We start from the raw sequence: 16055 nt of genomic DNA on the forward strand, positions 1-16055 counted from the left end.
ACATAATCTCTTATTTTTTCAGTAGGTGGTTCTAGAGCTTCTGCACTTCCAAAATTAACATTTCACCACTTGCTAGGTTTTCTGGGTGTAGGATTTCTCTTTTTGGATGCTCAAGTGACTGTCTATCTGTGATTCTGGGTTCTGTGTAAGACAGGACTTATGTCCTGAATATGCAGGGAGTTATGATTCCATAAACCGCTTGAGTGAGCAATACCCTACAGGAAGAAGGATTAGCATGTAGAAAGTGAGAGTTCAAAGGACAATGTGGGAATGAGTGGTTTCTTGTAGTATTCAAGCCCTGAGTAGGAAGAAGAGGAGAAATGATACATTTCTTTTACATCATGCAAACCTGGTGGTCCTGTTTATGAGATACATAATAATGTATGCCTTGGGTACTAAATGATATTTAGTGTTTGCACTGTATTAGAAAACATCGTGTGACGATTTGAGAATTTATTTGTAGGTGTCCCGTGCATTACAAGTAAAGACATAGTCCCTGCCCTATAGGGTAATCTGAAAGAAAGAAATTTAAAATGTTGACATTTAAATTATCATTACTAGACTTCAGCTTCAACAACCATTTCAGAGTGATGGGGCAGTCACACTCGCTCACAGCTATTGTTTCAGGCTTTCTGTAAGTAGCAATACATTGATTTGTACTTTTTCACAATTGAAGGTTGTTTTTCCAGCCATAAGGGTCGTAGTGTTTTTTTAAAATGACATCTTAGATTCTAAAGCACAAAATGCCTGGCTCCATGAATACATTTTTTTTTTTAAGTTCACTTGGTTATTGCAAGCTGGCCCAATCCAGTTCTTGGATATCCTAGGCATAATGAAGTTCTTGGTTCAAGGAAAATAACATTTTCAAAGATGTGTTGCCTTGAAATAGCTTGGAACACCTCATGTATGCCGTAGTATATTTTAATCTTGTTATTAAAGAAACTCATTTTTCTTACAAATATTAATACCTAATTACATAACTATTATACTTGTTTGTCTTATCTTTCTTTAAGTATTTAATTTTAAACACTGCAGAAAGGAACTATTGAAGAATGCTGAGGTCTGGCAAAAAAACATTACCTAGAAATGAACAAGGAGATGAGACAACCTACTTAGCAAATTTAGCAGTACAGAGAAATGCCAGTGCCTTCTTTGACAAATTTGACCGAAGTGAGTTACAGGAATTACTTACCACTACCTCATGTAGCTGGCTGGCTTCTAAAGATGACCTATGCCAGCCATTAGAACTTCCCAGTGGACTTATGGGTCAGCTAAAAAACATAAGTTTCCCGACTGCAATTTTGCTAACACCAGTGATGCCAGATGTACCTTTGGACTGTAAAGAAGTTCATCAGATTGTGAGAGAATTGGCTGTAGGAATTTACTGTTTAAACCAAATTCCTTCCATCAGCTTAGATTCCAATTACGATCGCAGCACTTCTTGTCAGCTTCCTCCAGCTTACATTGACACCAGAATTGGACAAATTTTGATAAGTGTTGACTACATGTTAAAAGCACTGTGGCATGGTGTGTATATGCCCAAAGAGAAACGTGTCAGGTTCTCTGAATTGTGGCGCTCTGGAATGGATATTGATATGGATGGGAATCCTCAAACAGAAAAAAATATTTTTTCAGAGTTTTGTTCAGCCGGTGAGTAAAAAACAAGTTATTTCCTGGTGGTCTTTTCAGCCGTTATAACCCATTTAAAGAAAAATAATCTTATAAGTGATAAGTACTTAGCATATTCCTAAGATCTAGGTGTCATTATCTGAAAAAACAGGAGATTGCTGGACAATATGAAAAGTCATCAAGTTGTAAATGAAAAGAGAAACACTTCAAAGATCATTTTTTCAAAATGATGCTGAGGAACCTATATTAAGAGGCCAGACTTTCAAAAGTGGTCAACACTCTGCAGTTTCCTTTCAGGAAAGTTAGAGCTGCAGGGTGCTGAACCCTTCTGAAAATGTGGCCCTAAATACTTGGAAAAAAGTTTGTATGTATTTTTTTTACAAAGAGGATTTTTAGATCATAAACTTTGGCTTTATTATTAAGATTTAAAATTAGCTACTCTTTTAATATATAACAAATAAGGCTTGGCTAAAATAAAAAAAAAAAATCTTCTAAACAAAAGACAAAAAGCACCTGAGAGAAATCCTGTGGCTCTCACAAATATATCTCAAGAACAGCTGATGGTAGAGATTGGTAATGAAATATAGAACCAGGTCATTGGTTAAAATCCAGCTCAGTTTTGTATTGATTTAATGTGGCTCTCAACCTTTCCAGACTACTGTACCCTTTTCCGGAGTCTGATCTGTCTTGCATACCCCCAAGTTTCACCTCCCTTAAAAACTACAGTACATGCTTACAAAATCAGACATAAAAATACAAGTGTCGCAGTGCACTATTACTGAAAAATTGCTTGCATTATCATTTTTACCAAATAATTATAAAATAAATCAAATGGAATATAAATATCAAACTTACATTTCAACTTATAGAATATAGAGCAGTATAAACAAGTCATTGTCTGTATGAAATTTTAGTTTGTATTGACTTTGCTAGTGCTTTTAATGTAGCCTGTTGTAAAACTAGGCAAATATCTAGATGAGTTGGTGTACCCCCTAGAACAGTGGTTCTCAAAGCCGGTCCGCTGCTTGTTCAGGGAAAGCCCCTGGTGGGCCGGACCGGTTTGTTTACCTGCTGCGTCTGCAGGTTCGGCCAATCGCGGCTCCCACTGGCTGTGGTTCGCCGCTCCAGGCCAATAGGGGCTGCAGGAAGGGCAGCTAGCACATCCCTTGGCCCGCACTGCTTTCCACAGCCCCCACTGCTTTCCACAGCCCCCCGGTTGGCCTGGAGCGGCGAATTGCAGCCAGTGGGAGCCGCGATCGCTGAACCTGCGGACGCGGCAGGTAAACAAACTGGTTCGGCCTGCCAGGGGCTTTCCCTGAACAAGTGGTGGACCGGCTTTGAGAACCACTGCCCTAGAAGACCTCTGGCCTACGCCCGGGGGTCCACGTACCCCTGGCTGAGAACCACTGATTTAATGTCATTACTCTTTGGTGGCTTATGAGAAATTAGTTGGTGTCCTTAATCAAGTTCCTAGTGACAGGTATACATATTACAAAACCATGCCCAATGTTGGCAATAATCACGTGATCCAAGTCCTATTAAAATCAATGGGAGACTTTCCAGTGACTTAAATGGGAATCAGATCCTGTCATAACTGGCAGTCTCAGCAGAGAGGAACTCTCTCTCCCCTACTGGTAGTCCCATCAGAACAAGAACAAGGCCACTGCCAAGGGAGTGGGGGTAGGGGGAGGAGTGTGCTGCAGCTACAGCTCTATTGTGTAGCTAAGTAGAGGGCTTCATTTTTCCAGGGCCGTCTATTTGGCATTTTCATGAGCACTAAACTACTCAAGAAAAAGATAATCTGAAAGATGGTGCTAGCAGGATGCCCAGTGTATCCACTAGAACACCGAGGGAAAGGAACAGCTCTTTCTGGGAAATTCCCTAATTCTCCTCACCCCCATCCTCCATAGTTAAACTGTGGTCGGATTTGATATGGTTTTGTATAACAGCAAGGTGATGTTTACTATGTTAATATAAAGATAAGTACATATTATTCTGCAATATAGGAAATAAAAATATACTTGTCAGAATTAAACAGTTGTATTAAAATATTTTTGACAGGCACTAGTGTTTTAAAATATATTTTACTTACATCCAGTAGTTATATGGTTTTTTATTAGATTTTTGTGTGTGTGATGCAGGTCTAGTTGATCTTTCCAATGAACCAGATTTTGAGGGAATCTATGATGAAAACATGAATGAAGATCCAACTTATGACCCTAACAGTGCACAAGAAAAAAGTCTCTTTATGCAGTATGCAGACAATATACTACTTAAGTTGACATTTGGTACTATACAAGTTCAGCAGCATGAAAATGTGTGTAAATTTGATGCAGCATATGGGCTTTCTAATTTGATAAGATATACGGGGGATCACCTTGACACAGTAACATACCAAAGGTTGCAGCAGAGGCTAATTCTTCAGCAAAAACTCGTGAACAAGCACTTAGAGAAAAAAACAGAAATCCGCAAGGATATTGAATATCTAAAAATAATGAGCTTTCTGATTCCATTTTTACTTGGCTTAAAAAGAAAGATGAAAATTCCAAATGTCAATCAACTTCTTCAACCATATTCAGGTAAGCAGCTTATAAAAGACAGGGAATAATTTTAAGTTTTTATTTTAAAATTGTATATTGTTCATATAATATTCAATTACAGTATTTTGAAAATTATTTGACCAGGTATTCTGAAAAGTTTAATAAAATTTTAATTATATAAGAAAGTGAATGTCTTTTAAGTGTGGAGAAACTAGTATTTTGTACATTCTAAGAGTAGCAATGGCAAATAACTTAATTCAGACTGTGGTAGATAACTTGGATGCTCATTGTGTACAGGAAGCCAAATTCATCCCTGATATAACTCTGTTGAAGTCTGTGAAGCTACAGTGCAATTGAATTTGGACTGGAATATTTATTCTAAAATAGTATTACACAATCATTTCTCAATGAAACACACTAATATGTAACTGCTTAGCACCTTAGATTTTTAGACAGTATTAAGAAATTAATTATATTTTAGTACTTTAACCTTCTGTAATGCTCTAAAAAATGTTCTGTTTTTGTAGATGATAAAGTTAAGACTGAACGAGAATTGCCTCCATTTGTACTTGGGCCAGATTTTAAATGCCAACATTTTCATTACATAAAGAATGAGTATTTTCATGTCCATGGAGGAATTGAATTTGATGTTGGTACACCTTCTGTTGAGGATGTTTCAGAAAAGATTAAGGTTTTGATTCAGTATCTTCTCTATGATTTATGTGTGTGTACTTGCAGCTAATATAGTATAAGGTAATAGTCTACTTTTGTTAAAAATACCAGTGAGAGCTAAGGAAATCATGTGTTCATGAAAAAGGTGTTATCCTGCAGATTGGTAAGAGAAAATATAATAGAGCCAGGCTAAAGTAACAGTGCAATACTTCCTTATAGTAAATCTTCAGTGTCATCAGTTTACTAGTTTGTAGCACAACTGTTCTGTATATTGACTTCAGCTGACTATACAGAGTGCACAGTGCAAGAATTTTCAGGAAGTTAGGTTTGCATATGAGGGGGGAGAATGACACAGTATTTCTCCAGCTTCCCCCCCCCCCCAAATATATACATATTCACACATTTCTCTTTCACCAGTTCCTTTAGTGTGGCTCTGGCTCCAGTTCTCAGTCTTCAGCATACTCCCATCTGCATCTTCAGTTTGTCAGGAGTTGGGAGCTTTCTGATTTGCAAATGGGCTGAGTCAGTGCATTATCCCCCAGAATTATATCCTATAGAAAGGACAGGGCTTCTGTCCGATAGCCTCAGTTATCACCGTAATGTGAAATCTTAGCTCCATTGAAGTCAATAGGTGTTTTTGTCATTGACTTCTGTGGAGCCAGTATTTCATCATTAGTCTCTACTGGACTTTCAGATGTGAGAATCATAGAATCATAGAATATCAGGGTTGGAAGGGACCCCAGAAGGTCATCTAGTCCAACCCCCTGCTCGAAGCAGGACCAATTCCCAGTTAAATCATCCCAGCCAGGGCTTTGTCAAGCCTGACCTTAAAAACCTCTAAGGAAGGAGATTCTACCACCTCCCTAGGTAACGCATTCCAGTGTTTCACCACCCTCTTAGTGAAAAAGTTTTTCGTAATATCCAATCTAAACCTCCCCCACTGCAACTTGAGACCATTACTCCTCGTTCTGTCCTCTGCTACCATTGAGAACAGTTTAGAGCCATCCTCTTTGGAACCCCCTTTCAGGTAGTTGAAAGCAGCTATCAAATCCCCCCTCATTCTTCTCTTCTGCAGGCTAAACAATCCCAGCTCCCTCAGCCTCTCCTCATAACTCATGTGTTCCAGACCCCTAATCATTTTTGTTGCCCTTCGCTGGACTCTCTCCAATTTATCCACATCCTTCTTGAAGTGTGGGGCCCAAAACTGGACACAGTACTCCAGATGAGGCCTCACCAATGTTTGATGAGGTCAAACATCTACTGATTTTGGATAATGGAATTCAGTTTGTTCTGAATTAACCGATTGCTCCAGAGTCCCATCAAGGTCCCCATGCCATTTTCAGCTTGAATGTTCTTCACAGACATGATTAATACTATAGTTCAGGGGTCTAACAGGACAGAAGTGAACATACACAGAACAATGTTTGCTGTTTCTACCTGCTGTGATTGGTATCCTTGGTTACAGAGGCAGTATTGCCCTAAAGGATGCATAGAATGCAAGGGACAGTTTTCTCCCTGTGCAACACAATGCATGGTATTGTATCATGGCCACCCTGAGAGGGAAAATGGCAGTTAAAAGGGCCAGCAAAATCCGTTCATTTCACAAGGATCAAACTTCCTGTCTGTATTAAAGAGTGTGTGTGCTAGGCACAGCCACTGCATCCACATCCAATATCAAGGCCATTCCCTCAGTGAGACTTCACATTGGGTGTGGATTTAACTGTCAACAGTCTCTGAAAGCAGTCTCTGTGAGTAGATGCACAGTGATCAGAATGGATTTCAGCTTGTACGTTTGACATAACAGACAAAATTTAAGTGACCCTATGGCTCTGATCAGTTTTTAGCCATTCAGACAACCACTTTATAAATGTAAACATTACAGTTGGTTAATATAACTATTATTTTGTTCTAGGCCGCCTTTGATGACATACAGCATTGTGCATCAAACCATGTAGCCCAGTTGTTAGACCCGGATATACCATACAGAGAACATTACTCCATACCAACTATGGAATTTGATGGAAAGAGGTAAGGAACATGCTGCATACTGTATATTTAAAGTATGTAAAAATTGCCAAAGTGATAATCTGGTTTATTGCTGTTTTCAAATCAATTATTGATTACTTGAACCTGCCGAATATAAATGAAAGAAATCACAGTTGTCAAGAACATCAAGTCTGAGTAGTCTTTGAGAAAATGTGATCTGATCAAAATTTAATTTTAGTAGTCTAAATAATGTTCTGTTTAATATATTAAAGTAATAAAGCTAATTGAGTTACTTGATTAAATTTATGTGTAAACACAATTTTACAAATCTCATACTCAAGCTTGCAAACGTTGGTTAAGGTTTTCTTTAAATTATGAAATATTCTTAAATTCTGTAGAAATATAATATAAAATTAGTAATCTGTCTCAGAAATATTGTTCCAAGACCATATGAAAAGAAGCATGTTTTAAATCCCAGCAATTGAACAAATTCACACAACTGTATTATAAAAATTAATGTAAAAGTGCACAGTCTGAGGCAAATGTTTAGTTTTTAAAATAGTCGTTACATTTTTGTAATATTAGTGTTCTGTAGGAGAGAATTTTTTAATGTAAATATTCAATAGTTTCAACTAAGATGTGTTAAACTTGAAATAAGTGTTCACAGCTATAACAACTATTGAAAAATTCTTAAACTGTTGATTATTCAGACATGTATAGTATAATGATTTTTTGTTTATATATTTTATTAGTCTTCTGTCAATGACAGTACATTGAAAATATTTTTGTATGTAAAGACACAGAGCCGGGTCTTCATTTGGTGTAAAGTGGTGTAGCTCCAATGACGTTAAAGGTACTCTGACAACTTATACCAGCTGAGGACTTGGCTGTGTATTTTTAATTTTATATATAACAGCACAAAGTACACAAAAGAGCTAAAATGTTTCTCTTTAAGCTTCTTTGTTTTGTTTTTGTTACAGCTACTACCTGATCTCCATTGAATTGGAAACTTTTTATCAGCAGCTATATAAGACCCCATGGTGGGGAGCCATAAATGAAATAATAAGCACTCTCAAGCCTAAGAGGCTTCCATTAACTGATATTCAGTCACTGGAGCAATTCAAGAAAAGATTTGGTTATAAGAAAGCTATTAAATGCAAGGTATCCTACTTACTGTATAATTGTTTTTCGGAAAGTGCATTTCTACTTTGGAAACTGACTCTAAAAATGGCTTTATGTTGAATGTCTCTCGATGATTCCAGAATAAGTTTGCACGGTTTACAAGTAAAAACAATGATTTTTTAATAACTGCCAGTGCTGCAGATTCCACCTGGAATCTAACAGTGAAGCTGTATTCTCTAAGGCTCATGCACATCATCAGTGATGATTCTGCAGGCAAAATTGTGGCTTCAGTAACATCTTTGTAAACCCACTATTCTCACATTCTTTTCTCATTTATACATGAACAACCCCATTCCCTTTAATGGAATTAAACAAGTATAACAAAGGGCAAAAATTTTACTATGCACTTATAACTCGATGGATTGCTTTATGCATTATCAACAGAACAGAATAGAAATCGACTTACTCTCCTATCATACATCTCTGATGCTGCAGTGTAAACAGGAGTAAAATGTTGTTGTTTAGTCTCAAGTAACTAGATGCGATTCTGACTATATGGGGGGCAGATCTGTTGAGTAGTATGCTGCCATTTTTAAATAGTCATTTTCAGGGTCCAGATCTTCATCTGATGTAAATTGACACACATTTATTGAAGTCAAGGGAGTTAAGTGGATTTACATCTGCTAAAGATCTGGCCCTCAGTATAGATCCACAATTTAAGAATTGGAGGTTGCCTCTTCCCAGTGTCTCCTTTTCCAGTAAATGTTTTATTTCTCTTTGACATACTGTCTATTATTCTATTTACATGGATTTAGAGTTTACCTTATGGTATGAAGTCTGCTGCTGAGAGAGGACTATCTGCTATCTTCCATACTTTTTGTCGTAAAACATCTACTTCCAGTCTCAGTGTTGTCGATGAATATGGTTATGCTCTTCTCCATCATGCTTCCATACACAACCGTGTGCCAATTATCTGTCAGCTGATTAAATCTCATTTGAATATCAATCAGAGGTGCAATGTTCACTTAAACCAAGGTAAGATATGATGTGTATATATATATGTCGGGAAGCTATGATTGTGGGGCTGCATGTTTCCTGTCACTTCCATCACCAGAGGGGAGCTCTCTGATAGGGGGAGTCATGGAAGGAGGGAATACCAGAACAGTAGAATGTTTCTTCTTTCTAAATCCCATGAAAGCCTCTCTGCAGGAATTTCACATAGATCCAGATCTGTGAAGTGAGAGGCAGGAGGCTGGGGAGGACATTCATTCTATATCTCATTCTCTCCTTTTCAAAAACCCTGGAGTAGAGCAGTGCAAATTACTGCAGGTTGAATTCCCATTAACTTCCGGGTCTATGAAATCTACACCTTCTTTGGGCATTTCTGGACACTGGCAGTTGGGGGAACCCATGTGGCTGCACTGTTTCTTTCGTTAGGTACTGGAAGGAGCCAGGGATGCCATGTAGCAGTATAGAGGAAAGTATCTTTCATGTGCGTGGCCATTGTATCTAGCAGATCTCCAAGATCCATGGGATTGTAGATACACAGATTTTTAAGACTACTATGATCATATTGTCTGATTTCTTGCATAATACATTTCACCTAGTACAGGGGTTCTCAAACTGGGGGTCAGGACCCCTCAGGAGGTTGTGAGGTTATTACATGGAGGGTCGCGAGCTCCACCCTAAACCCTGCTTTGCATCCAGCATTTATAATGGTGTTAAGTATATAAAAAAGTGTTTTTAATTTATAAAGGGGGGATAATTTATAAAGAGGCTTCCTATGTGAAAGGGGTCACCATTTCAAAAGTTGGAGAACTACTGACGTAGTAATTCCTACAGCGAAGGACATTATTTTTTCCTACTACATCAGTGAACACTATCAAGCTCATGAACTGAGGTTGAATCAGAGGACTTTTAAGAAAGATATGCAATATAGATTTAAAGACTCTAAGTGATGATGAATTTATCACTGAACCCCTGACCTCTTCTGTGGTGGGGAGGAAAGGGGAAACAAATTCCTCTGCACTGGAAAAAACATGTTGGGGAGTATGGGCTCCAGAGTATTTGTGGGCAACAGTAAAGTTTCCCTCCCTAGAAATATTAGAAATCTATTCTGTGACCACTCTTTGTTTTCTTTCTGCAACGTACAGTATAGGACAAAATGTGCTTTACAACTAATTTTATAAATGTATCAATCTCTCTTTGTGAATTTCAGCCTGTGCTTTTACAGTCATCACCATCCAGCTTTTCAGTTTATTTAAATTACTGCTATAAGGTAGCCCTCTAAGATTCCATTTTGCCTGATTTATGACATGCATACAAATATCATTAGAAATGTATAGAATTAGAGTATATCCAATATACGATACTATACAAACATGTAGACTGTAGCTAACAAGCATAAATACATTTTTGTTTTAGGAAGACGTCCACAGAAGAGTGAGACTAAGGGGGACAGAGCTGGTAATTAGTACATTAAATATTATCAGATCTTTTAGTATATTTTGTTGTTATAAATATACAGTGTAAGCAAAAAAGAGTTCATCTCAAGAAAGGGAAGATTTGACATTTTTATGAAAATTAGGATGTAGAGTCTACTGGCCAAGTCTTGTCTCTACTCAGCTTTTACTGAAGCAAAACTCCCACTGAAGCCATGAACTTTGACTAAGTACATTAGGGTTTTGATGTAAAAGAAGGGGAAGCTGAGTGGGGGATGAGCACATGTAGCATGGGAACTTGGAAGACTTGTTCAGAGTTCTACTTAAAAGTGTCTGTAATTCCTTCATCAGTAGTAAACTAAGTTCCAGCCATGAGAAGGCAGTCCCAATATGTGATGTCTCATGATTACTGTCGCTGGGATTTCATGAAAACATTAGAGGAAAGGTATAGGAGCTGCACTGGAAAATTCTACATTTCATTTTTCAGCAGCTCCTATCTTCCTCACCTTCAGTCTAGGATATAGGTTTCATATTTTAGAATTCTTTGACTTGTCATCTGCTGTATTTAGGAATATATGGAAGATAGTTAATTCTTCTCTAGAGCTTGGTGTTTCAGTTCCAAATGAATAATTGTTTTGCTTTGAAATCCAAAGCCAATGCATTCAACGTGATCTTTACTGAGGTAGTGAAGCCTTCTTTTAAACTATCCAGTTGCCTGACTGCTCTTTAAATTTTTCAGAGAAATTTCTTGATATAAGTGATCTCAGCCAGTTCAATGAGTTTTGCAAGTTAAGAGGCTGAACAGCCCTTTATGTTCCCTTTCTTTAAGAAAAAGGAGATGGAGTACAGACACTTATCCTGCCAAGACTGGAGATCCATTAATTAAATAATGGATAAGTTCTGTTTTTATAGGTCTTATTTTCGGAAACTGAAAAGGAGTACTTGTGGCACCTTAGAGACTAACCAATTTATTTGAGCATAAGCTTTCGTGAGCTACAGCTCACTTCATCGGATGCATACTGTGGAAAATACAGAAGATGTTTTTATACACACAAACCATGAAAAAATGGGTGTTTATCACTACAAAAGGTTTTCTCTCCCCCCACCCCACTCTCCTGCTGGTAATAGCTTATGTAAAGTGATCACTCTCCTTACAATGTGTATGATAATCAAGGTGGGCCATTTCCAGCACAAATCCAGGTTTTCTCCTCACCCCCCCACACAGACCCACTCTCCTGTTGGTAATAGCTTATCTAAAGTGATCACTCTCCTTTCCTTTCGGAAACTGACTACTTTCTGACTGCTGTTCATGTTATTTATTCCTTGATACATTCCCAATTCAAAGATAATATACGTGGTTTGAACTCCAGTTGAGTACATCTTTTAATCCTTTTTATTTGACAAAGGAACTGATAGGAGCATTAAGAGACTATGCCTTCTCTGCTTTGGTGGAACATATCCCCTAGTGTGTGGAACTGTAGTTGCCGCATAATTCAGAAACCTCAATTCTAAACCCCACTTCCTTACTGAGGAGTCTCCAGGTGTGGGGAATTCTCCAGTGGACAAACAGTCTATGTAGTTGTCTCTACCACCTCGCTACAGCCTCTGCTTTCATGAACTGTGCTATAGACTTTGCCTTTGGTGGAACACAGATCAGCATTAGTTTTAGAAAAAGGTATACTATGACCCCAATCCTTCATTAGGCTCCACACAGCCACAGAATCCCTATTAAAGTTACCTAGGCTTCTATAGGGATCTGGTTGTATAGCACAGACTGGAGACTATGGGTCTGTGATACTACCTGTAACAGTCGTGTGTCTGCCAGGCTTTCAGAGTAGTGCCAATGTATCTGATTATGTTTAATATGTTGATTTTCAGGAAAATCAAATTTGCAAGAAAAGGAGACCTCTGGGGAAAGAATTGGTGAGTGGTAAGGAAATCCAAATATGACCTTTATTATCTTTACCTATGCAGCATGTGGAAGCTTGAAAGATTACAGCTAAGGAGCAGAGAAATGGAATATTTTTATTAAAACTAAGGAGTTCATACTTTAAGAAAATGTGTTTCCACGCTGCTTAAGTCTGTCCAAGGCTTTGGAAGCATAGGAGCATCAAGATTTTTCCATGATTTGCGTGGGATGGAAGGCAGGATGTTTGTTTGTTTGTTTTCAAAAGTATAAAAGACTATATTATTACCACTGAAGTTATAACTTCAGACATCTTTAGTTTTAAATCCGTTGATGCATTCAGATGTTTTCCTTTTATCTCAAAAGCTTCAATATGATATTAAATCAAGACACTGTAGAGTAACTTATTCCATGATTAGAATGGCATGAAAACAGTGTTGATAAAACTGGCAAATAGTTACGTGGAGATTTTACATCCTATTTTGCAGGCACAGTTTAGGTGCATCACTTTGAAAATTATGTCCATTATATCAGCTTTTTTTTTTAATATATATCCATTAGCTTTAGGTCCTACTGCTTTACACCTGGCAGCTCAGTGTGGATCCATTGAAGCACTTACTTGTCTTCTGGCCTGTAAGGCAGATTATAAATTACCTGATGATCGAGGATGGATGGCTATACATTTTGCTGCATTCTATGACAACATTTCCTGTATCACGGTTCTCTATAGGAAAGACCCAGATCTGCTAGAGGCTGAAACAACAGCTGAGTAAGTCACGAGAGTTTTTATCACCGTGACGATTGGTGCTTTATCATTTATATAATACAATGTGCTTGAAAGACCACAAATATGGCCCCCCTCCTAAAATTTCTGTCTTGCCATACAAATATAGCCCCGTATTGGAAAACCAATTAGCTCTTCCAGAATGAGGAGTAAAATAACAGTATTTATATGCTCATATAGATGTCCTTAATTGTATGGGAGCAACTCCTTTGGCTTTAATGGGAGTTATATGCATTGGGGCCCCATTGTCTTGAGGCTGTACAACTTCAGTGTTGTTATACTCATGATTGTGAATTTCTTTTGCTCATGATGCTCCTATACTCTGGGTGTGTGAAGGAATGTTATAAGCCATAGAAATGCAGGACCTAATTTTGCCATCCAATAGGATTGTGCAGCTACCACTCAGGTCAACAGAAGTTACATTTCTGTATGAGGTCACAATTGGGCCCTCAGAGTCCTGAGACGTATTTAGGCTATAGCATAAAATCATTGTTTTGTGGGGAAAAAGAAGAGGAGACCTGCTGAAATCTTGAAGATGCACTCTCAACATCATTCTGTCATGATACTGCACAGATATCTATCATTGAGAAATATGAAAAGAAGGACCTAATGCAATCTCAGTGGCAATCAGTGAAAAAACTACCACTGACTTAGCAGAATTTGGTATGACCTCAAGGGAGCCTCAGCTAAGTCAGAAATCAAATGAACAATTAAAAATCAAACAAGCAGAAACTGCAAATCGAAGACAGATGTGTCTGGACAGAGAGCTTGTGCATTCACATCTTCATGGATTCCATTGTTGAAAAATAATAGTTTATAATCAGCTGAAATAACTATGTGAAATAAACTTGTTCACATACTTCATATTTTATTACATATTAATTTATACCACAATATGTTTCTGTGTTCCATAGATATCATTCTACTCCACTATTGCTTGCAGCCACCTCTGGAGCATTAGACACGCTTCAATATTTGTTTTCTCTTGGTGCCAGCTGGAAGAAAACTGACAGTGAAGGAAACAATATCATTCATTTAGCAGTCCTGTACTTTCACACAGAAATTCTCAAGCATCTAATACAGCTAGATAATCCAGATCTTCCAGTTTGGAATACTCTTGTAGGTAAGCACATATATTCTCTCTCAAATAAAAAAAAAATTTGTATGATTCATTTTAACCAGTGGTATTTTTCCCTAAAATGGTGAAAATATCTATAGTTAATGTACTTCCCAAGCCAAGCTACAAAAAATGAAAAATAGAATTTTGAATGTTTTGGGGCTACATTGTATCTCTATCTTTCCCTGCGAAGTCCATTAATTTGAATGGAGTTGCAGATGCGTTACTGAAGGCAATCTGGTCCTTAATTGTTATATGATGTTATATGATGAAAATAATATAGTTTCTATTTTTAGTATGCACTCTTCATGCATCAAAAAATAGCTTTCTTTTGATACTATTTCAGTTACCATTGCGATCACTGTAGCTTATTTTTTCAGACACCTGTTTCTCCTACTGTTTTCGGCCCTTATCCTTTTTTCGGGGGGCGGGGGAGGGATAGCTCAGTGGTTTGAGCATTGGCCGGCTAAACCCAGGGTTGTGAGTTCAATCCTTGAGGGGGCCATTTAGGGGATCTGGGGCAAAAATTGGGGATTGGTCTTGCTTTGAGCAGGGGGTTGGACTAGATGACCTCCTGAGGTCCCTTCCAGCCCTGATATTCTATGACAACTGCTTGTTCCTAGTGCCATAAAAACAAACACATAATTTTAAATTTTGGGGGAGGGATAGTTCCGTGGTTTGAGCATTGACCTGCTAAACCCAGGGTTGTGAGTTCAATCCTTGAGGGGGGCCATTTAGGAATCTGGGGCAAAAATTGGGGATTGGTCCTGCTTTGAGCAGGGGGTTGGACTAGATGACCTCCTGAGGTCCCTTCTAACCCTGATATTCTATGAAACACTTAAGCATATGCTTAATTTTATCCATTTGAGTAATCATATTGAGCTCAATGGGACTACTCAAGTGTTTAAAATTATTCACATATATAAGTGTTTGTAGTATCAGGACCTTTGCATGTAATTCAGAAAGACATATCTCCAGCTTCTGCATTACTGAAACATACCCAGAAATTTATTATTTCAAATTGCAACTTTACAGCTTCCTTTTCAAAACCATTGGTGTATCCATATAAATACATCTGCACTAACTGTACATATAAATAAGTAACTACTTATGTGTGCAGTTTTCCACTTGGGATGCAGAGAAGGAATTTTGCAGGTATACCTTTTACATCCATGTTTGAAAATGAATCCCCTTCTCTTTCCTGTTTTTGCATAAAAAAGTTCTTTGGCTATCATTGGGTTTTAAGCATACTTTATATTCCTGATCTTCCAATGAGATGCACACAGTGAATTCTTATGTCCACATGGAGTCTCACTGTTTTCAGGAGGGCTCCACATTACCACAGTGTTCTACCCATGCAAATTAATTGCAGGACTGGGGCCTATGTCAGCCCCTGACTCTCTTATCTTTTAAAACTGTAAATTCTGATCCATAAAAGAAATGGTTTTCTTCAATTATAATGTAAAGGGAATTGCCCTTCACCTAGTAATGATCTCATGGGGCCAGATCCTCAGCTGCAGTTGAGGTACGCTGAGCACAGTTGAGGAATATGGAGAGCAAAGACCCTCTTTATACTCCCCTGATCCTGGAGCTGCTGAATACTGCCTGAATCTGTGTCAGATACCAATGGGGCCATTATGGCAAACAGGGATTCCTAGATACAGGGAATCACAGGCCAGACCTCCAGTCCCTAACCACAGCCCCAGCACTGGCAGGCAGTGATATAAAAGCTGCTTTGACGGTTGTACACTACCTGAGTATCCTTATATGTAGGGGAGACCAGAGTTACTTGATTTAGGTTCGCTTTGCTCTAGATGAGGGCAATTAACTCCAATCTGGAATATAATGAAGAAAGAGT

General features: G+C 38.1%; 1 protein-coding gene across 1 annotated transcript in view; it reads left to right on the top strand.

Annotated features, from left to right (window-relative positions):
* Positions 1–1052: 1052 nt before the first annotated feature.
* ANKAR (ankyrin and armadillo repeat containing) overlaps positions 1053–16055 on the top strand; it is a gene marked incomplete at both ends in the record, with an annotated part of 48485 nt that continues 33482 nt past the window's right edge. The window contains 10 exons of the mRNA XM_084643085.1: positions 1053–1650; positions 3771–4208; positions 4697–4860; positions 6754–6869; positions 7808–7988; positions 8765–8984; positions 10374–10415; positions 12269–12313; positions 12858–13065; positions 13995–14203. Coding sequence (XP_084499211.1) covers positions 1053–1650; positions 3771–4208; positions 4697–4860; positions 6754–6869; positions 7808–7988; positions 8765–8984; positions 10374–10415; positions 12269–12313; positions 12858–13065; positions 13995–14203 — 2221 coding nt within the window. The remainder of the gene's footprint in view (positions 1651–3770; positions 4209–4696; positions 4861–6753; positions 6870–7807; positions 7989–8764; positions 8985–10373; positions 10416–12268; positions 12314–12857; positions 13066–13994; positions 14204–16055) is intronic.

The sequence above is a fragment of the Lepidochelys olivacea genome, assembly GCF_965140295.1.
Source record: "Lepidochelys olivacea isolate rLepOli2 genome assembly, chromosome: 11".
Classification (NCBI taxonomy): Eukaryota; Metazoa; Chordata; order Testudines; family Cheloniidae; genus Lepidochelys; species Lepidochelys olivacea.